This window comes from Aquila chrysaetos, chromosome 21 (genome assembly GCF_900496995.4).
Source record: "Aquila chrysaetos chrysaetos chromosome 21, bAquChr1.4, whole genome shotgun sequence".
Lineage (NCBI taxonomy): Eukaryota > Metazoa > Chordata > Aves > Accipitriformes > Accipitridae > Aquila > Aquila chrysaetos.
In genome coordinates, this window is record NC_044024.1 from 20,708,344 (window position 1) to 20,730,317 (window position 21,974).

Consider the following 21,974-nt stretch of genomic DNA (forward strand, 5'->3'; position numbering starts at 1 on the left):
TATTTTTATTTTTTTAACTAAAAAAAGAGATCACAGGTAATTTTTCCAGTCACTTGCCGTTAATCCTCAGTAATGTATTTTTGAGGGAGAGAAGAACTGGTTTAAAAAAGAGAGGAGGGGTAATGATGCTTCCAAACTTTGGAACAGTTGTGATTTTTCTGTTTTCCTAAGCCTCCCTTCCTGTAGCCTGTCCACCACCTAATCTATTTGGTATCTACCTCGTAACTCCCATTTTAGATGGGACTTCCCCATTTTGGCCCATTGGTTTCCTCCTACCACCTTCTAAGTTGTCCCACATTCTGTTTTAACTTTCTTTTCTTTCTTTATTTACGTCCATTACAGCCAGATCTCTATGGCTCACAGATGTGCACAGGGAAGCTCCCAGAGGTGCGTCACAGGCCCAAAAGAATCTTGCATCAAAATGCTTCTTTGAGATGTCATAGCACTGCAGCAGCAGGTTGATGTGTGTGCAGTAGATTTGTTGCTTGGCTTATCCCACTTTTTTTTTCATTAATCCTAAACTTTGGAGGCCCATGTCACACATTGTTTTGTGGAGAACCTCTTAGGAAGAAGCTATATTAAAGTGTTTACCTAGGTTGGGGTGGCACCAAGGCTGAGTTTAAATGTACTTCAGGTGTAGTTTTTCATTCAGTAAGCCCTACAATTCGCTGGTAGATGTTGGCTGTGCAGTAAATGGGGAAAATAACAGGCTTTCAAATTTAGGAAATTATACTGGATATTTAAAGCAATTTTTCATCGATATAATTTCAATACAGAGCTACAGCTTTCAGCGATTGGATCAATTTTCAAATGCCACCCCCACTCATAAGCTGTCCGAGAATTCATGTAAGGCTTTGGCACTCTCAGCCTTTTTTCTGAGTCCCTGGTTTCTGTATATTTACAGTAGAGAACCTACAGAGCTACAGGAGCTCGAAAAAGAGACATCCTTAGCAGTAGTGGTACAACTCAGTGTTATGATTTTGAGAATTTAAATGCATATTCTCAACCCCGCAGTGTTCCCTGGTATGCTGAAAATTTGTATCAGGGCGGGGTTTACCTTTTAATCAGACAGCAGCGATCGTTTCAGCAAAATGTGTTTGCATTATTGAGCATTAAAAATCCAGTGTAAAGCTCCTAAAATACACTGTGTTGTCCACAAATATAGAATAGTCTTGTTATGTCTGCACTGAATCACCAGGAAAACAAGCTAATCCTTAAATCATTATTCCATGGAAGAGCAGAGTTGATTTAAAGATGAGTTTCATGCACTTTTTTTCCTATCACAGTCATAACTTTCTTTTCTTTTTAAAGTTGGATCCTGGTTTTAGCTCTATATTTTGATAGAGAAGAGAATGATTGCATCTAATGTATAAGCTACTAATTTTAATTGTAAGGTGTCAATCAAAATTTCTGAAAGTAATCTTACAGGTAGCATGGGATCTTGGTAAAGATCCGTGAGGCTGCGGCTGTTAAATATTCTAAATCCGCATTCTTTCCACTTGGCATCTACAGGGCATTCCAGAGCAGTGGGCCAGGCTACTACAGACCTCCAACATAACAAAACTGGAACAGAAGAAGAACCCACAAGCTGTTCTAGATGTTCTCAAATTTTATGATTCCAAAGAAACAGTTAACAACCAGAAATATATGAGCTTTACGTCAGGAGGTAAGTCTGACATCTCACTGTGAAAAAGGGAGTGTCAGGCCCCAAAATGAGTCAGACGGACATTCAACATTCAAGTGGTCAAGAAGCAACCTTATAAATCCACTTTGTGGAATACTCCTGGAATGAATTCTGTTTCTCCTTTTGTCCCCTAAATGCCATTGAAACTGTGACTTTGTCGCTTGTTTTTAGAACTAAATAAGATTCTAGATGGAACAATCATTACCAATTTTAGTCAGAAGCATTAGTGGCCAAAGGTCATGTTTCCTTTTGTTTCTTCACATCCTTGTTTCTTCACAGTGTTCAGATTGGGGTATGGGCTATGCTTGTTTTGTGCCTTTTATGAGTTACTCTTGGATCCTTTGGGCAATAGGTTATGGACTATGAGGATTTTTTGTGATACTTTGTGATAGAGGAGAATTTTCAAGGATTTTTTTGCGTTGGCTCTAGAGAAGATTAGGTTGCTCTGCATAAATTCACAAACAAACTTAGGATGGCTGCTATTGTGATGTAAAAGGAGTATTTGCACAGAGGATGAGAAGGAAAGCGTCAGTGTCCAGAGAAATCTCTGTAGCATGCTCATTCATTCCAGGAAGATGCTCATGATTTAGGCATTACCATCCAAAAGCCTTTGTGACAGGGGTGTAATTTTTTCCCTTGGTTGTGTACAGTCTGCAAAATTGTAGTGTAGCGTTGCAAAAATAAGAGAGCAAGTCTGTGCTGCAGTTTGCTTTTTTTTTTCTTTGGCCATTCTTTTTTTTGGTAGACAAACTCTGGCTGGTGACACATCTAGCAAGCAAGCAGAGGTTTTTACTAGGTGCAGCATATCTGGCTTTTGTATCAGTGTGTTATTTTGCTATTCCTTAATAACTGAATTGATTTTTAAACAAAAATACCATTAAGATACCATTAGTTTGGTAAAGCTCGTGTCAACAGCTTCAGCTAATAAGGGGGTGTCTCTATCCAACAGGGTGTGGACAGCGTTTGTAATTTAACCTGCAGTGCTTCAGTTCCCTACACATGATAGTCTGTGGCAGCGGAGTCTGTAATTTCCTCAATTTGCTGGTTCAACTGATACAACTTCCAAAATGCAGACTGGGAGAGCTTTTCAGAAGTCCTTCTAAAAACTGTGCAGTTATCTCCAGAATTTACTAACACTTCTCTTCTTTTGAGGGAAAGCATCTTTTTTTCTAAATTCCATAACTAAAAGATTTGACTGTCTAACTTGACACTTAATGTTTGCTAAAATAGCAATTACTTTTGTGATGAAATGCAAAATTCAAAACAGCGTATGCTCCTGAACTCAGGAGCTGTTACTGTGCTATGTCAAAACAGAACTGCCACAGCTAAGGGGGATTTGGCGAAGCTTTTATGGGGAAACATTTTCAGCAAGCTACAGAGAATCAATACATGCCATTTATTTAAAAAAAAAAAAAAAAAAAAGCTGCTTTAGCTCTTGGGTGGAACAGAAGCATTGACTGTTAAAGAACAATTTGCATTTTCTTGACCAAGTTTCTATTTATTTTATTTACTGGCAAAACAGGGTAAAAAATAGACAAAAGAAACTGTAGAAAAAGAATAACCTAGTATATTGTCCTATTATCTTGCTTGCTATGTAAAATAACTGTTGCTACTGGAGGGATGTTGTGAAAGAAAAGTACTATCTATTTGGATTTACTTATTCTGTGGGATTCCCCACAACAGGCAGGTTTATAGCAGCATCTGGTTAATTTTGCCTTGCACATTGCAGATAAAAGCGCCCATGGATATATAGAAGCCCATCCTTCGGTGAGTGTGAAAGTAACCTTTTCCTTTCATAGCGTTTAAGAATTGTGGAGCAAGCTGTGAGCTTTGCCTTTTGTGATAGAGTGCCAGCCTAGCAAGCTGAAAGAAAGTCCATTTTAGTGTCTTTGCAACAGCAAAAAAGGGATCACTGGCTGTTTTCTAATTTTCTGTTTAAGAACTTTTAAACAGATGAAAGTCTGGTTTTGCAGACAGAAGATTGCTTGCTGTTCTTAGCCGTGGTGGAATATATAATTCGCAACAATATGCAGTACTGTCTAATTAGCCCATTTTAATTTAGTTTTAACAACTTAGAATCCATTTCTATTAAATTTTATGATTTATCCTTAGTACAGCTGGATATGTAGCTGAATATAAATAAGGTTGTAATTGATATGTAACTCACTGGAACCACTGAAAGAAAGTTTTAAATAATCATCCACTCTAATTAATACTGGATTGCCATAGCAATCCCAGAGATGTAGTCATGACATCCACATTAATATTGACCAGATTTATTAGTGTTAATGTTAGTGCATTAAATAGCAAATGACTGAATGGGGATTTGGCCTTTATTTTCAAGTCTTAAGCAACTTAATTTCAGGTTTGTGATTACACAGCAGAGAATGTGTATAATGAAATGAAAATCATCTTTGAATATTCACACTTCAGATTTTCAGTTGATGCCACTTTCATTATCTTTAATAAAACACACTTTTTAAATAGCTTTTCCAGTGGGTATGGACACATTGGCAGATGCTGTGTTATTTTGTTCTAGCGGACTTAGACAGTGGTGAGACAGTCAAGATGTCAGCTTTCAAAAGTTACCGACTCAGAGGATGCTGGTTGAATGTTATAGTACAGGGAAAACAACTCTCTGACAGGATCGAGCAGTCATTGGAATTACTTTAATTTCATTTCACTCCTTAATGGGAGTCTGGCATTAAATAATATGACATTGTATATGTTCTAGCTGCACAATTTAGTGCTGTCAGACCAAGCATGGAGCCCGTTGGAAAAAATAGTTACAAGAATTTGACATAACAGAAATGTGATTATTCCCTTCTTTATTTTTCCCTTAATCATCTTCTATCCCCATGTAAGCAAAGTGCTAATGATGCATAGAAGGATACACACTGATCTAATGTATGACAAAGTAACATTAACCTTCCCATTAGGGCACCCCTTGCTTGAGGGAGTTGGTGGTTAGAACGTCTGATGTATCATTCCCTACTTTGGCCAGATTAGTAGCCTGCTTCACCGTTTACCTTTAAATGTTGGGTAATGGAACTGAGTCTCACAGAAAATACAATACTCTGTGTGTGTGTATCTATATGACAGTGTGTTCAAGTACAGGTGACTTAAGGCAGCGATACAGTAATCTATTCAGTAAAACACAGGCGTGAAAATTAGGTCTCCCTGTTTCCTTAGGGCCGTCCCTTACTGGTATTTATACTGGACTAAATTGATGCCATTTTAAAGATAACGCAAATGAGCTGTGAATATGTAGAATAGTGCCTTTGATTTGCTTCTGTTCTCTAAGTGGCCTGCTGTAGGCAGCTTGAAAGCAGTTGGTAAGCACTTAACAAGGCACCTTTTTAGTTTTTTGTGACAATGTGATATAACCCCCTGCCTCTGAGTAGCAGCTGGGACTGGGGGGTGGCGTTCAACTCACCTAACTTTAAATATCTGCACTGTAGGCTTCAGTTTACGTGTAGACAACTGATCAGGCAGACTTCCCTTGCCTGTCCCGTATTTGAGTCTGCCTGGAGGTCGACTGCACCCTGGCAGTGGCTTTTATTCTCTGCTGCCAGTAACGGGAGCCGGGGTGAGCAGTTGGGGTGCCTGCCGGGCAGCCCCGGGCAGGTCAGGCAGGATGCACCTTGCTGCAGAGAGGGCTGCATTCACTCTGGGTTACTGTTGCGGTAAGAAACGGGCAAACAGAGGAAAGATCTATGATTGGGTAAAGAGGAGGATGGTGCTGAAAAAGGAGCTACTAAACAGGGACATTCAGCGCTGTGGAAACAGGCGATATGATTACCCCACAGGTAAAATAGTAAAGAAACAAATAGCCTTTCTCTCCAAAACCAAATTCCCAGCAAGACAACGAAGGCTTTGCACTTCAAAGTGTGTTAATTAACCTAGCCAGTAGACACCTGTTAGCTTAATTAACTGTTAGCATTTCTGTAGACACAATGCCAAAGCAATTAACCAGCAACTAGATGTGATTTCTAGTGATATATTTGAGCATTACATTTTGTGAAATTAGACTTTGACTAAGTATGGGAATGATTTAGTTGTTTTTAGCAAAAATGAAAAACACCAAGATGAATTAACCAAAAAGCACGGTAATTTGTAACCTTTGAATTGTATTGTGCTGTGTGTAACTTAGAACTGAGGCCTCTAGCACTATTGGCATGTCTAGATTGGTTTCTGATGTTTAAGCAGACTAAAGTTGTGTGTAATTATCAAACCTCCCAAGTACCAAAATGGTGACTATCACTCATGCTACTGTCTGTCCACAGAGCACAAAAACAGCATCAGAACCCCCCTTAGCTCCCTCTGTTTCTGAAGAAGAGGATGAAGATGATGAAGAAGAGGAAGATGACAATGAACCTCCACCTGTTATTGCACCACGGCCTGAACATACAAAATCAGTAAGTCCCAGCTTTGGTTAGCACTATATTTGATGTAATTCAGAGCTGCATGTTTCTGATCAGACAGTATGTGCCATTCATGGATGAAGGCTCTGAGGGCTGGAGTCCTGCCATGACACACAGTGCTTCATCCAAGCCACTGACACCAGGAAAGTGTGTTTTGAACTTTCACTTTTAGTCATGAGTTTCCTGTGATTCTGATAGGGATCCTGAATTTATCTTAGTATCACATAAGAGGTAGCATTCTGTCTTTTAATGCTGCCAGTGTAAAAATGAGCAACTTTGTCCACAGTATCCCTGTAGGCTCTCTGTCATCAGTGGAGAGAGCAGTCATCAGACGCGGTTCACACCCTTGCAGGATACATAGGAGAAACTGTCCCCTGGAGGTACCTGTCCCGCTCCACAGACTAAGTAGCTAAATGAACAGCTTAGACTACACCCTTAACTTTTACACAACTGAAGCTTGGTGAGAAAAATCCTACGCAGCTATGCATTGTAAAGAGAAGGTACGTCTCTGAATGACTGGAATGCGGTTCCTAACGGCCACTCCCTAAAGCTTGAAATACTGATGGGAAGTCAGTTCAACAGTTATGATCAGAAGAGGGGAATGCTCCCTGCTTCTATTCAGACATGTGCCAACTAAAGAGTCATTTTGTTACCCATGAAAACACAGGAGCATCAAGGAACAAGGTTCTGGGGCCCTGGACAGATCTATTTCTGTATCCTTGCAACACAGTAAATTCATTGTTTCAGTCATCTTTCAGAAAATCAATGAAAATTGAACATTATACTGGCCATGAACTTGTGTAAAACTAGCCTTTCATTTTCACCCATTCAGTTTGAAAAGCAGACAGCAAAACCAGACATGTTAAGAGCCTTGGATGTGGCAAACAGCATCTTCCTAAGGGTTTGCATTTGAAGTATGATCTCAGGGGCATCTCTGCAAGCCACGCTTCTGACACAAAATAATTTCTTGTCACAGATCTACACACGCTCTGTAATTGAACCTGCCGCTGCACCAGCACCAGCTAAAGAAGCCACCACTCCCCAACCTGAAAACTCAAACACAAATACTTTGTACAGAAACACAGACCGGCAGCGAAAAAAATCCAAGATGACAGATGAGGAGATCCTAGAGAAACTGAGTATGTATCCTGTATTTCTTGTCTGATAAAGCAGTGTACTCTGTGCATGTCTCAGGTTTATATGCACCAAATGTTCATCCTCAGTTTAGTGTCACAGAGTCACTTACGACTCCCTACACAAACTGTTATTGTGCTTAGAGGAAGCAAGAGAGCACTCTGGGTATTCCTTCTGCCTCTGAGGGCAGCTATGACAGGGTTGGATTTGCCTGGGCTTCCTTCTATGCTAACAGCAAAAGCAGGGATTGTTTCTGGTTGAGCAGAAGGCTATGACCTAGTTGATGACCTAGTGAACTCCTGTGTGCTAATGGACAAATTGAATTTGGGTTTCTAAATTCTATTCAGACTCCTGACTTCTCACCAGTCATTGGAGCCAAAATACTTTGCAGAAATCTGTTGGATTTTGGGGGGGGGTTTGTTTGTTTGGGGTTTTTTTACCAGTAGACAGCTACAGCACTAAGCTGATTCCTTCAGCCTCAAGGAGCTCTCCTGTCCTGGATACTCTATTGGTGTCGGTTTTATGATTGTTGTTACTACTACTACTACTTCTACTAATATATCAGAGGGTTTTTTAATAAGAATTCTATGTTTTCATCAGAGAGGAAGAGGTGTTTTCAATGTGCCCCAAAAGAAAAAAAAAAAAACTTTTATAACAATCCTTATTTTATTTCTTAGCTTTATGCTTATAAAGATATATCAGAGACATATCTGTGTGGCGTGATCAGGTAAAACTGCACTGCAAGCATTTCTCAGGAGCCAGCCTCCAGCACATCCACTGTATATTCCTCAGATACATGGCACTTTGTCATAGCTAATTCCCAGCCAGTTGATACTATTAGAACTCTAGCCATTGGCCCCAAACCCCTGCGCAGATCATACTCTGGGAAAACACATCAAGCCCTGCATGACTCTGCAGTACAACCAATTTAATCTGCTTCTTGCACATAATAGCTGCCAGTGCTATGTTCTCAGATAATAAATTGTTGGGTTCGTAACATAGCCCAGTTTACTCTGCGCCTACCATTAACTCTCAGGTCAAAAAGTGGATTGATCTACATCTCCTTGTGTTTGATCTCAAAGCCAATAACATGCTGTCTTTAATGGGGGCAGCTGCTTGTAAAGGGATGCAGTCTGGCTGTGGCTTCTTCACAGTGGTTGTGAATGCTCGTTCTTGTGCTCTACCAACCTTTTGTTGTACTTGCCTTGCCACTGAGGGCTGGCGTGGCTGCAGAGGCTGAAGCCTTCCTTAGCTCTGAGATTTCAGCTGCTTGTGTAGAGTTTTCTGCACCCTTAGCAGGTTGATAGGACTATAAAGAACTGAATCTCAGTGCCATTAGGGAGTATCCAAGGGATAAGTTCGATACCTTTAGCTGAGGGCACAATGAAATAAATTCCAGAGTAGATAGTTACCTGCAGGTACGTCAGCTTATAAAGGGAGGAATTATAGCTTCTTCAACTGAGGCTAAATGTTTGAGGCAGACTTCCACCATGAGATCTGCAGGTACCCTGCATACATGAATGTAAGTATGCGTATCATTTATTCAAGCTTCCGTGTATGCCAGATTAGGACTGAGCCCTTGAGTTATTGTGGGTTATGTCTTGGAAGTGTTACATGCTTTCATGCTTTTTCTTTCATAAGAATTTGATACCAAGTGAGCAAGGTCTGAAGGTCTGCCTTGGGCAAATTGTGATGTGGACAATGAAGATCTTTTTGTGCTTTCATGAAGCTATCTGAAAATGGGGGTGATGCTTTTTTGTTATAGTCCTGGGCTAATTATTTAATCATGTGTGGTGGTTGTTTGTTTTAACTCGTATGACTTCTCCACCTTTCCTACTTCCCCCACAATTGATTTTATGCTACTTTTAGGAAGATGTCCCCTGCCCTCTTTTATCTTAAATTGCTTTCATAATTCCTTTCTGCTTGAAATAACTTGGGTTTTTTAGAGCCACTTTCATTACAAGTTTTACTAGGAAGTAAAGCCTGTAATATTGAGATAAGATCAAACAAAATTCTGTCTGTAATGAAATCATGAATATGTTCCACTGCAATTATAAAACAGAAGTGGCCCAATTCTGCTTTCTTATCCACTTAATTTAGGACTTGATAAAGGAAAATGCTTAAAGACATCAAAATAGCTGGTATGTTTATCTTTTGTCCAGAGTAGGGAGTGTTGCTCTGAACTGGAGCTGCATACCAGTCACTTTGTTGATTTTAGTGCTGTCATATTTGATGTGCATTGGCTTAAGCACAGGAAACCAGCCACAGACAACTAACTTGTGAAGGCAGCTACTCAAGTTTTGAGGAGAAACTCCAGAAATCTGAACTGCAAAATCAGTGGCAGATTTGGAAAATTCTTTTTCAAAATATTTGTTCTGCAGTCTTTTTCTTTATTCTTTTCTAACATGAACTTCCATGAACTTCTGATACCTGTTTTGATAGATACACAGTGCCATTAACTAGCTGAAAATAGCACCTGGCCAGACACCGGCAACACGATGTTTTTCCTGTTGTCCAGCCCAGCACAGGATTACAGCGGTGTTTGGTTTAGTACTGCAGAGTCTCATGGGGATCCCTGTCTGGGGGATGGTTAAGCTCAGCAGTGTGAGCAGGAGGGTATGCTTTCTCATCTCACATCCCTTCTTCCAGTCAATTAAAAGGGAGTCCCAGAGTTCTCTGGTCATATTCTTCTTGACTAAAGAGTTATTTTGTAGTGGAGACCCACTACAGAGAAGCAGAATGAAAGCTTCGTCTTGGGTTATACATTTCAGTGAGATGAAACTACAAAAAGTTAACCAGGTCCTGAAAGCGTTACGTCCTTGGCTTGGGCTCCAGACAATCCAGTTACTCTGACTCTTGCAGGCTGGCACAGCAGGGCAGGACCACTTCAGGCTCCTTGAGACTGCGTCGGCATCCTCAGCCAGCAGGCAGGCGCTCCCGCTGCCGTTAGCAGCGGGCACTGGCTGGTGTTCCTTGAGTGCCGGGTGAGGGGAGCGAGTACTGTGGGCAAAGAAAACCTCTGCTCCTGCAGCTCCCATTAGCGATCTTGCCAAGGGCAGCAAAACTGTTCTAGCAGGGAGCGTACCAGATGGTGTTGATGCGCCGTCTTCTTGCCGTGCTGGCAGGCAGGATTCCTGCCTAGGCATCCAGTCCCATTTGGATGCTAAAGCCCTCTGTTCCAGAGAGAAGGCCTGGGCAGGGGAGAGAGGTGTTTGTTACTACTTACAGTGAATGGTGCATCACCTAGTTTTGTTTTGGATGCACAGGTGAACAAACAAGTATGTGTTTGTATTTGCGATACAGGAATATTGCCAGATCAGTCAAACAAAATATGCTGTGAAATGTTGGAAGTCTTTCCTCCTGATCTAAGCTTCTTACAGTATTTCAGTGATGTAGGTTCCGAGTTAAATCTTTAGAAGTCATTTGCATTGAGTGATCACCTTAGGCTTCTTGTTTGTATTTTATCTAGGAAACTACAGGACCAGAAAAAAACGATGTTGTTTTTTTAATTATTCCTTCAGATTTGTTTATCAGATTTTGGCTCTTTCATTCAACACAAATACAGTATCCTAATGACTTCTTTCTTTCCTCCCCGCTCAGCCTGCCTACACCTCCGAGTGGGCAAACAGCCGTAGAGCAGTGCATGCTTTAATTTTAGCTTTCAGTGGGACATGAGCTCCACAATGGCTGCTGGACCCGGAGTGTCCCAGGCCCTGTGCCGGACAGGCTGGCCCTGCCTTCCCACTGTTCTGCTGCAGCGCAGAGCTGCCGGGAGGCGGCAGCACCCCATCCTTCTGCCTGGCATCTGAATCGCATCACCTGTACTCATGAAATTGTCAGCATCTCATTTGTGCAGCTGTCTGTGTAACACTAGCACCTGAGGAATACTGCTGTTCTTGTTATCCATCACGGCTGTGCTTATTTGTGAAGACCAGCATGTGGGCAGTGTTGAGCGTGTGAGTCAAATGCTACTTACTGCTCCAAGTCAGGCAGAAGAGAAGCAGTGTGGTTCTTAACATGGCACACAAGCAAGGTCTTCTTCAGAACGTAGCCTGGTAATAAATGATGAAGGTCATAGTTCTTAAAGCCCCATAATTATTGATTATAACATGAGATGCTGTTCTTTAAAAACATAAAGGCGTTCTTTTGGCAAACTGCTGAAAGGTTGAGAAGATCCCCTCCTGGAAACACTTTGCAATATTCTTCCTGTTCTGAAAATGGCACCTGTTCATAAAAATTGATTCCAGAACCCAAGGTGCATTTAATCTTCGGAAGTATTAAACCTTCTGTTGAATCACGCAGAGTATTAATTCCTAAGAAAATAAAGGCTGGGTTGTTCCAGCTCTCATTAATGTTTATAGACAACAAACACTTGAATTGGTACTTGTTCTTTTCTGATATCTGTCTCCTGTGAATGTTTTTCCATGTTCTTAGTTTCCTGTCAAGGTAACTCTCCAAAGGACTGTAGAAAATTAGTCTTCGTGGAGGCCATCCGTGCTACGGAGCTGCCTCTATTGGTGGTGGTGGTGGTGTTACCCAGCTGACTACAAATGGCTCACAGCCCCAGACAGTGGGGCAGTATTTCTGATCTGCTGGAAGGTGGTATCTCCATTTTTAAGTGAGCATCTTTAATTTTGTTTCTTTCAGGGAGCATTGTGAGCGTGGGAGATCCTAAGAAGAAGTACACTCGATTTGAAAAAATTGGCCAAGGGTAAGTCCAATCACAGTTACAAAAACATAGGCCAGGCTGGTGTAGTATCAAGCGTGAAGTCAGGCAAGCTCCAAACATGTTCAGACACTGGGTTTAGATTCTCCTGTCTCTTGGTACTGATCAGAGTTTATAACTGTGGTCAGAAGGCATCATCAAAGACAACTTGATGCTGGCAAGGAGCAGTACCGGGAAGATCTACCGTCCCTCAAGTGTGTGGCGCCTGTTTGCTTATTAGGAGAAATCATTTTTGTATGTCTCAAAATAATATGGCCACGCTAAAGAAAGGAGAAAAAACTTCATTGCCTAAAAGAGCAACTTACCACCTGATAGTTGTCAGATAAATAACAGTTCTCAGTAACATTTCTTTCCAATATTTTGCTTAAAAACATATTCAGTGATCAGGATTATAACCACATAGTTTAGAAACTGAAACCAGAGATTAAATAATAAGTTCTCTTTTCTAGTAGAGGTAGTAAAAAACAGAAATTCAGTAATAAACACAGTGTTGATGCACAAAGTACTTGATGAGAAAATGATCATCTGCCTGATGGCAGACCACTAGTGGATCCTGCAGGTTTTAGGCATTTACTGAAAATAATCAACCAAGCTATTCCCTTTTGAAACCCAATTTTGCTTCCTGTAAATAGGATTGATTTGAAATATTTCCTATGTGAGAAGGCAAGAACAAAAGAAATCACATCAAAATTAGGTATCTGACTTGCATTTTAAATATGGACAGACTGCCTGCTCGGTCAAAGTTTCCTTGGCTGTGTTGTCATTCCAGGAGGACTAGTGCCATTTGTGTAACACCAGGATCACACTGCTGTCAGTGTATGACAGAAGCTGTTTACTGACATCAGGAGATATTTTTCTGCCTTAACTGTGAGGTTTGAACTCGGGGTAGCATGTTGCTGACCTGGGACTGATACATACTGCAGAAAGCTAGACACACTCATGCTCTTGCCCTGGCAGGCTTTATCGTAGATATATCTTGTTTGGTAGGGCACTTGTGGGAAGGTGTTTCTGCTCCACTCATTGTATAAAAACCCTTTCTCAGATTCCGGCTTGCTTTCTACCCGAAGCTTTGGTTCTTACTGTCATTTGTAAAATGTCAGTGGACACTTAGAGCTGTGCCAGTCTCTCAAAAGATAAGTGTCAGCTGAAGAAGTGAGAGTCAGAATAAACATGTGTGTGAAGCAGATTATTGCTGTCACCGTGAGAATATGACCATCACCCTCACAATCTTTTATTTTGACAGTCCTAGGATTGAGCTTGTACAAAGGTGCCTCAACAACTGGTGGAAAGACAAGTGGCTAGTATCTGGCCTAAAAGGGTATCTAAATTGATTTCCTCCAGCTTTTAGTACAGCCTGAAGATTGCATGCCCTTCTTACAGAGGAGTGAGTGTGCTGCCGTAACCAGCTCATGACTGTAATGCCGCAGGTCAATTTACAGTGATGGGGAAAGATCCTAAAGAAAAAAATCATCACAAAGGTAATCAAACAGGATGATCAGGAGGAACCGGACTGCTGCATGGCTGGGGTTAGTGTGTCTGTCTGCAGCAGGGCTGGGCTGAGATGCACTGCCTCAGATGGTGCTGATGTGCTTAGGTGATGCAGGTGCCAGTTCCTGAGCTGCCCGCCTTTGCAGTGAGTTGGGTACAGTTATGCCAAAGGCACTAGTAGTGTTGGAAGTGAGTAGTTTTTTAGTAGCTGCTAATGAGAGCACTGCAAGGCAGCAAGAGACGTGGCTGCTCAGAGAACTGCAGGTAGAGAGCAACTTCTTACATAAGGAAAAGCAACTTAACCAGCACATAGCACTTCATGGCTTCATACAGCTGGTAAGTTAATAAACAGTGTGATGGTTTTACAGCCACTTTGCAGTGAACGGTAGTCAGCAGGCCTTTGCTGAAGAGCAGGTCAGCTTCAGTGCTGAGTCTCTGGTTTGTCATCTGTCTCCAGTTGAGGACTGAAAATGCTGCTGACACCGGAGGAAACTTAGTTAACTAGTGCTTGATAAAGAGGCTGTGTTTGCTCAAGCAGTGTTAGCTCTTCCTAGAAAGACAAATTAGTATGGAGCCATGAGCAGCCTGAGTTCAGGTTGGTTTTTTTAACTTGTACTGCACTGCATCACAGTGACACAGATCTAATTGTGGGCTCTGGTACTTGCCTAACTGCATTAAACCCAAGATATTACAGAAGCATTTAAAAGTTAGATACAGATCAGAAATTATAGTTGCTTAGAAGTAAAAGTTTGTAATGCAGAATTGCAGAACCCTTGCAATTAATTCACAGCTTTACTTAAATTACTCACCTTTATCTAAACTCCTCACAGATGGCCTGGAGCATACCAAAAGCATCCTAATTTAAATAGCTGGTTTGAAATAAACCCTGACAGGACTCTGCTCAGGAGGTAGAGCACAGTGTTAGCAAGTCTGAATAAATGGTGTTGGCTTTTTATGAAAACAAATCGGATTAATCTTGACAATTAGTCATAGGAAAATGCATTTGCATTTATATTAAAAGAATACGTAGCGTGCCCAATGAGAACATTGTTCTCAACACAGACATACAGTCTCTGGTGCCTGTTGAATTAAAATGCTTCAGAAATATTTCAGCCTGCAGGTAAACAAACAAGCTGGGGGATCATGTAAAAATGAGCAAACTGATTTTGGCATTTTCAGTCACTGGGACACTTGCCGGATGCGTGTTCCCACTCCTCAGAGTTCCCACCCTGGCTCTCCCTTGCCTCACTGCCCGTGCAGACATGGGCTTCTTAAATGATGGCAGTGTAAACTTGTGGTTTAGCTCAGAAGGAAGCCCCATTAGGGTTTACAAGCCCGCAGTTGCTTTTAAACCCAAAGGGGTTTCCTCTGATTGTGGCCTTTCCGGCCCCTCACATCGTTACAGGGGAAGAACCTCTTTTAACGAGAGGCAGATGGCAAACAAAACCACACTGTCTAGTCTGCAGGTGAACACGCCATTTATTCCTGGTGGCTCTACAACGCAACCTATGTCTGCCACAGAACCAAAACACAGCATGAAGAGTCCTTCACGTTTCTGGTGCACCTAACAGCTGCTGACGGCTCTTGACACACAAAGAAGCTGTCTAAGGATCCTCTGGTTTGAGTAGTTCTCTATTTGTGTGCAAAACAATATATGCCTTAACCTGCTCTAGCTGTGACCTCGCAGGATGGCTGGAGAATAGTTTCCTTGCATGCTGGAGAAAGCTGTGTCTAGATCGTTTCCTCAATTGGCTGTCACATGTATTCAGGGTTCTCAGAATGACTGCATGGTGTTGCCTGAATTTTGCAGATAGATTCAAATAAGAGGTCTGAGAAGGCACAACTAGACTGTATGTTACATTCCCTGGAAAAAAAACACACACGTGTGCACACACACCCACGAAAAAAAAACAAAACAACAAAGCAAAACTGGAGAAAATGGAAAAAGAATTAAATACATTATTTTCCAGTTTTTGTAGACACCCCCCCCTTAAGTTTTGAACTAAAATAATTTAGTATGTACATTTGAGATTTGCACCAGCCCTTTTTCTTCACGTTGGATGTAAGTTTTATCTTGGATACCCTGCATGGCAGAGGGCTGGTGGGCTGCTGCGCTGTGCGCTGCTGGCTGAAGGAGTGGATGAACAAAGGTGTTTTATAAACACTACAGGCAGCAGAGATCTCCTGTCTGGGCTTGCTTTCACTCATAGGGACTAAACCGCTTCTCATTTCTTCGCTGCTCTTTTTTTTCTAGGGCATCGGGAACTGTTTATACAGCAATCGACATTGCCACAGGGCAAGAGGTAAGTGTCCACAGTCCCAGCAGATTTTGCAGGTATTCAGTGCTTTCCCCTCTAATGTGAACTGTGGATGGGGCTTTTGGGTCACCGGTAGATCTTAGCTGCAAAGGGTGTTCCTCTGAAGCACAGACTAGTGTCAGCCTGCGAAGTACATCTGCTAAAGCTTTTCCTCCTAAGCACAGATTGGTGTCAGCTGGCAAAACAGATCATCTGCTGTCTTCAGCTTTTCAGTGAAAGCTCTTTAAGGGCTATGTGGTTCTGTGCCTTAGTAACTGAACACTTACTGGGGCCATCCACTTTCCAGCAACCATTACACTGAGGTGTTGAGTAATGCCTGAAAAGGTGCCTGTGAATTCCTGGGAGGAGGTCGTGGTCCCCCTGGAATCAGTAAGAGCCTTGGTGCTCCCTGTGCTTGGGCTGATGCTTCACCCATAGCTTTTAAGGCCAATTGTAGGAGAATTATTTTTTTACTTACTCTGTCTTCAGAACAGGTTGGTGCTCGCTACAGTATTTTTGGTCACAGTCTGGTACCATGCTATATCATCCCTGAGTGGGTATTTTAATGGAGAGAAATCTGTAAAGAAATCCCAGCAAGCTTTTGGGCCTGATAAAAACTATATACTTTTTATTGCCAGTGTAAATGTATTGTTTTAGAAATTGTAGTATCTCTGTTCTCCAGTGTGCGTGAAGTTGTGCTGTTACAGAGAATGTTGGTCTATATATACAATTTAACTCTGTACATTTACAGCATAAAGTCTGCCTGTGGACCTGGCCATAGATCAGTTAGCAATACAAATTGTAAAATCTAAAGATCTGTCATAATGAGAAGCCTTGGTAGGACCCTAGGGGTGGTCACAGATTCCCCTATTGCTATAAGGAATAAATAGCTTCATTATGTCGCTTGATTTCGGTCAGACTTTGTCCTTATTAACTACCAGAAAGAATGCAAGGAGGGAAGTGGTATCTTTCAGAGAAGGACACACTAGCTCTGTCTTAATTACTAAATATATTAATGTGTCAACTAGCTGATGGAGGCTGCCATCATTCAGTCTCAATTTATCTTAATCACAGCTTCAGACAGTAATACTATTTAGCATTTTTTCCATCATGTGTTTCATCTTCAAAATATAATGCAAACCTAATTAAGGAGAGATCACGTTTGGGACGCAGTTTTGTGTTTTAGTCATACTGAAGCTGGCTGACACACACACTGACAAATGAGAGGACATATACCAAGAGCAAAGATCTCTCCTAAACTATACAATCATGTTTATGTCCAGTGTCAGTGACAGCCCATTACAGCCCATGAACTGGACGCAGGGAAGTGGGGGCCAGGGAGGTGAGAAACAGATCTTGAAGGAAAGCGGTGTTAACTGACAGTCCTTGGTCTGTAGTGTAGTGGCTGATTTAAAGTGGCATCTTAACATTCATTTCCTTTTTCAAGCCAGAGTTTTTGAATATATACAAACCCTGCCTGAAAATCTGGCTAGAAAACCAGGAATGAGAGCGGAGGGGTGGTCTCTTTCGTGCCGTCTCAAGAGCAGGACTAGACAGAGGGGGAGGCCGGCCAAATTCTGTCCGGAGAGAACAAGAGGCAGACTTTAAATAGCCCCAGGGCCACATCTCCCCACAGGGTGCCTGTCAGGTAGGAGGGCTCCTCCGGGACCGCTGGGGAAGATGTATTTGTAGGAGTCCTTGGCTGGAGCTGAGCTGGATGGCAGGGAGGGGAGCAGGGCTGAGCCCAGAGGGACGGGGCTGGCAGAAGCGGGCTCGGCAAGGAGGCCGGGATGAAAAGCGCGTGTGGAGACCATGGTTGCCTGGGGGAAGATGGGACTGGGCGCAGGAGCCAGGATGAGGCAGAGGCAGAATGGCTACAGTGGTTCAGAGCAAAAGTGATTGTATTAGTAATAAACAGACAAGGTGGTATCTTAGAGAATCTCGTTGCTCTTTGGGGCTACAGCTTAAGAATTCTGATTTATCATTGCTGGCTGTCAGCAAATACATCTGAATCTTACCGGTAGTTTCTCATCCACCTGCAGTGCTGCACTTTATAACTGCTCTTAGAGGTCTACAAGGGATCTAAAAACCCTAAGCCCCGCTTATAACCTTGGGTGTATCCATAAAATACCATAGAATGGATTATTTTTGCAAATAATTGCAAATCTAAACTGTGTTAAATACTATTTAGAGTTGCAAAGTCAAAATTCAAGAAGTTAGGAAGTGCTAGCATTGGGGTTTTTTTGTGTAACCTTAATGATCTTTTTAGTATGGCATTTTATATGTAATGTACATGTGTGTTTTCTTTCAGTTATGCAGTCAAGTCAAGAATAACAGCAGTTGCTGAAATAATGATCAAAAATCATATAATTGCTAAAGTATTACCAGCTGTTTTTATATATTTTCACAGTAACAGAATCACTTCCTGCTTGCAAAACGTGCATGAATAATAATAGTGGTGATAAACTAAGGCCATTTGAGAAGAATGTAGGTCCAGAGGGTGTTGTTAGAGATTTGTGGTTGATAGTTTAAAGACCATTTTTACAGATTTTACAAGGCAAAATGTATATGGCCATGTGTCCTGTAACTAGTACCCAAGCTAGCAGAGAAATAAGGTAATGTAATGTAAGTTGCTGAAGTCTTATGTCTAATAACAAGACAGTTTGGCACAGCTCTGCTATGTCATTCCAAAAACACTCACTCCGTGTTCATTCTGATCTTGTGCAACAGACTACTCAAGTTAATGGTTTTCAATGTCATTTTAGGTGGCCATAAAGCAAATGAATCTCCAACAACAGCCCAAAAAGGAACTAATTATTAATGAAATCCTGGTCATGAGGGAAAATAAGAACCCAAATATTGTTAACTATTTAGACAGGTAAGTAGTTCTGGTATTATCACGTGAACGTTCTTTTACATACTGCAAGCCAAAGATTAAAAAAACCCCTCTGGTCACTGGCAGTCTTTATTATTTATCTACTCATATACAATGTATGGGAGGAGATTGCATTTTGTCTGCATTAATCTCTTCTGGCATACGTAATTTGAAGGCTGTTTTCAAAAACCTGGATCAGCCATATCTTGCTAAAACAACAGCCTGTAAGTTCACTACCTCCATGTTATTTTGTTGTTGTTGGTTTGGGTTTTTTTTTAAGCTGATCATATTTTCTGAGTCTTATGATAAGTGCTGATAAATCATCATAGAAATTATTTCCCTTGGACTGTTCCTACTATTTTCCATTGCTGTGGATGCCAGGAAGACTATGTTCTTGTTTCCAGAAACACGTAATTTGCCAGTTTTTAAATTGTTTTTCCTGTTTCTGAATGTATTTTATGTAAGGTTTTCCAAACTGTTGACCAATTTCTGTCCTCAGTGGTACACACCCTCCTACCATGGACAACTATGAAAGTTGTGTTGCCTTGCTCCTGGAGTTAATCATGGAATTTATGTGCTAAGATGATGAACCAGATGATGCGATATGTCCTGGTTCAGGATTTATCTTTGCCATTAATAAACTGCATTTTTCACTTGCTTGCCATCTAAGATGTCTAATTTTTCACTTTTGTGCCTTTCTCATTTAGACTGCACAGATTCTAAGTACTGTATAGCCTAGAATGAATGTTTATTCATTTGATTCTGTCTTCATTTAAAAATGACCTGGAAACAAAAATCAACTGTAGTCTTCTTCGTAAGGTAATGTAGCTATGCACATTCATCTCAATGCCATTGTTTTCTTCTTTCAGCTACCTAGTCGGTGATGAACTCTGGGTGGTTATGGAATACTTGGCTGGAGGCTCTTTAACCGACGTTGTTACAGAGACGTGTATGGATGAAGGACAGATAGCAGCTGTCTGTAGGGAGGTAAGGGATTCCACGTGTGCTTCTGATTACTTGGACAGGATGGTACTTCTAAACAGGTGGTAAGAACATGAGTGATTTGATGTTCAGAGCTTTGTTTCTGTGTTGCTTTTATAATACAGAGAAGAAAGAGCATCTTAAGTGAACTGCCTGCCAGTATCACTGCACTTATTATACGCTGTTATTATACTCTTATATACTGTTAATGTACTATCTCTTTTTTTTTTTTAGTTTTACTATTCTCAACTTTGCCTCTTTAAACATTTGCCTGGAGCATGTCTGCACTACATTCCTTGCCTGTAAAAGCAAACATGCTGGTGGCAGAATTTTAAAATAACAGCAAAGAAAAATAGAGACTCATTTATCACAGTCCTTGGCTTAAAAGGATAGCATTCCACCCAAAATGGTGTTTGCTTCTGAAAAATGACTAAGATGCTACTTCCAAATTTGCTGTAGAGCCTAACAATAAAGTCTTTGTCATGCAACCTCCCACCCGAAAGTGATCCACTTCATACCGAAGGAAGGGACGTTTTCTTTTTTGGCAAACAATAGCTTGTCATATGGATGGAGACAGCACATTCATTGCAGCACCGGTGATTCTGTCTGTGCTTTCAGGGGATAGTCTGTAACAATAATTGACATTTCTTTTTCAAAAGCTAATATGCCTTCATTTAGAAAGTTATTACTCTAATAGTGTTGAAGCAGCAAGCTATTCCTCTTGACAGCACAATATTCTGCCATTACTCACAATTCATCTAGAAATTAAATCTTTTAGAGCCATTTCCTTTCTTGTGTGATGAGATCAGGTCATTAATTTTTACCCTGTTTCTTCTTTATCTATCAGTGCCTGCAAGCACTGGATTTCCTTCATTCAAACCAAGTGATTCACAGAGACATCAAAAGTGACAATATTCTTCTCGGAATGGATGGATCTGTCAAATTGAGTAGGTATTCTTGGTCGGGCGCAGTGTTCCCAGGATGTGGTATGGGGCTGCTTTTGACTGACTGCCAGTTACCCAAAAGTGATGCCTGTGGTAGTGCACTGACCACTGCTGCAAGCTAAGAGCACAATTCCAACGTGCAGAGAGGTATAGAAAGGAAAAAGGTGTAAAGAGTGGCTTTGGTGTTTGTGTATGTCCCTTCCAGAGGGAGGGAGTTACAATCTAAAGCTTCAAGTGAATAAAAGCCAATGCATGAAACTTGAGGGGGGTTTTAAGTGGCCAATTCAATATTTCCTTGGCTACAGTACTGAGTAAACAGAGCACGGCTGCTTTTCCAGATAGATTCAACAATGCATTCTGAGGCATATAGTGGGGATTTCTTTTGCTTGGTTTCGTAATTCAAGCTGGCTTTAACAATACTTGTTTTACTCCTCAGCTGATTTTGGCTTCTGTGCTCAGATCACCCCTGAGCAGAGTAAACGGAGCACAATGGTTGGGACTCCTTACTGGATGGCACCAGAAGTGGTGACAAGAAAAGCATACGGCCCCAAAGTGGACATCTGGTCACTTGGGATCATGGCAATAGAAATGGTGGAAGGAGAACCTCCTTACCTTAATGAAAATCCTCTCAGGGTAAGGTGCAAATAAAATCAGATACCACTGTCTTTCTAATCTGTCCCATGTTTTGTCTCCCATGAGACAAAATCCCAGTCACATCAGCTTGAACTAGTTCCACCAAGGCCCGCTTCTAAAAATGTCACTGGAGCATATCAGCATATACTGCGGCTTTGGTTACGGCAATGGGAGAACCTCAAAAGAGAAGTGACATGTAGCCAGTTCAGAAATGTGCCATTTTTGCCTTCAACGATGCTTGAAATTTCTCATGTGGTTTTTGAATTCTCTTTGAGCTGTTTCTCTGAATGACAAGAATTTTTCAGCAGCAAGTTTCTCCACTTGGGGAATTTTTATGAAGAGCATCTCAACTGTATCTGCAGGCAGAGAAGTCTTTTCAAACTCAGATCAGTGCTGGTTGCTTACCTGAGCCTTTCAGGAATTGTCACCGGTTATAGTAATGCCATAATTATTTATTACCAAATACATTTCTGAAAGTGTGTTTTAGCACAGATATTTGTAGTAAACAAATGTGTTTTTAATGTTCTGAAATTTTCAGTTTATCCTAATTCCTTAAAATGAAATGACCAGTTCTTGTACCAAATGAGCATGTAATAGTGGAGGAATGTATACCAAGAGAAAACCTCATGACTGATAGCTGAAACAAAGTTAAATGCTGCACAGGATGCAGGAATTTATGAGGAAATTAATTTTGGCCTATGTGTATATGTACATAGTTTTTGTTAAGGCTAGAATTAAAATAGAGCGTGACCTTTAGCTTTTCTCATAGCAGTAAGGCTGTGCTCTCT

At 41.2% G+C, this 21,974-nt stretch overlaps 1 protein-coding gene across 4 annotated transcripts in view; it reads left to right on the top strand.

Annotated features, from left to right (window-relative positions):
• PAK3 (p21 (RAC1) activated kinase 3) overlaps nt 1–21,974 on the top strand; it is a 146,820-nt gene that overhangs the window by 118,881 nt on the left and 5,965 nt on the right. For 3 of the 4 annotated variants that reach the window (XM_029996393.2, XM_029996394.2, XM_029996392.2), the window contains 11 exons: nt 343–387; nt 1,513–1,666; nt 3,414–3,451; nt 5,971–6,102; nt 7,085–7,247; nt 11,890–11,953; nt 15,711–15,759; nt 18,519–18,631; nt 19,498–19,615; nt 20,457–20,556; nt 20,990–21,186. In XM_029996393.2, coding sequence (XP_029852253.1) covers nt 343–387; nt 1,513–1,666; nt 3,414–3,451; nt 5,971–6,102; nt 7,085–7,247; nt 11,890–11,953; nt 15,711–15,759; nt 18,519–18,631; nt 19,498–19,615; nt 20,457–20,556; nt 20,990–21,186 — 1,173 coding nt within the window. The remainder of the gene's footprint in view (nt 1–342; nt 388–1,512; nt 1,667–3,413; nt 3,452–5,970; nt 6,103–7,084; nt 7,248–11,889; nt 11,954–15,710; nt 15,760–18,518; nt 18,632–19,497; nt 19,616–20,456; nt 20,557–20,989; nt 21,187–21,974) is intronic. The other variant, XM_041118916.1, reaches the window with a different exon arrangement.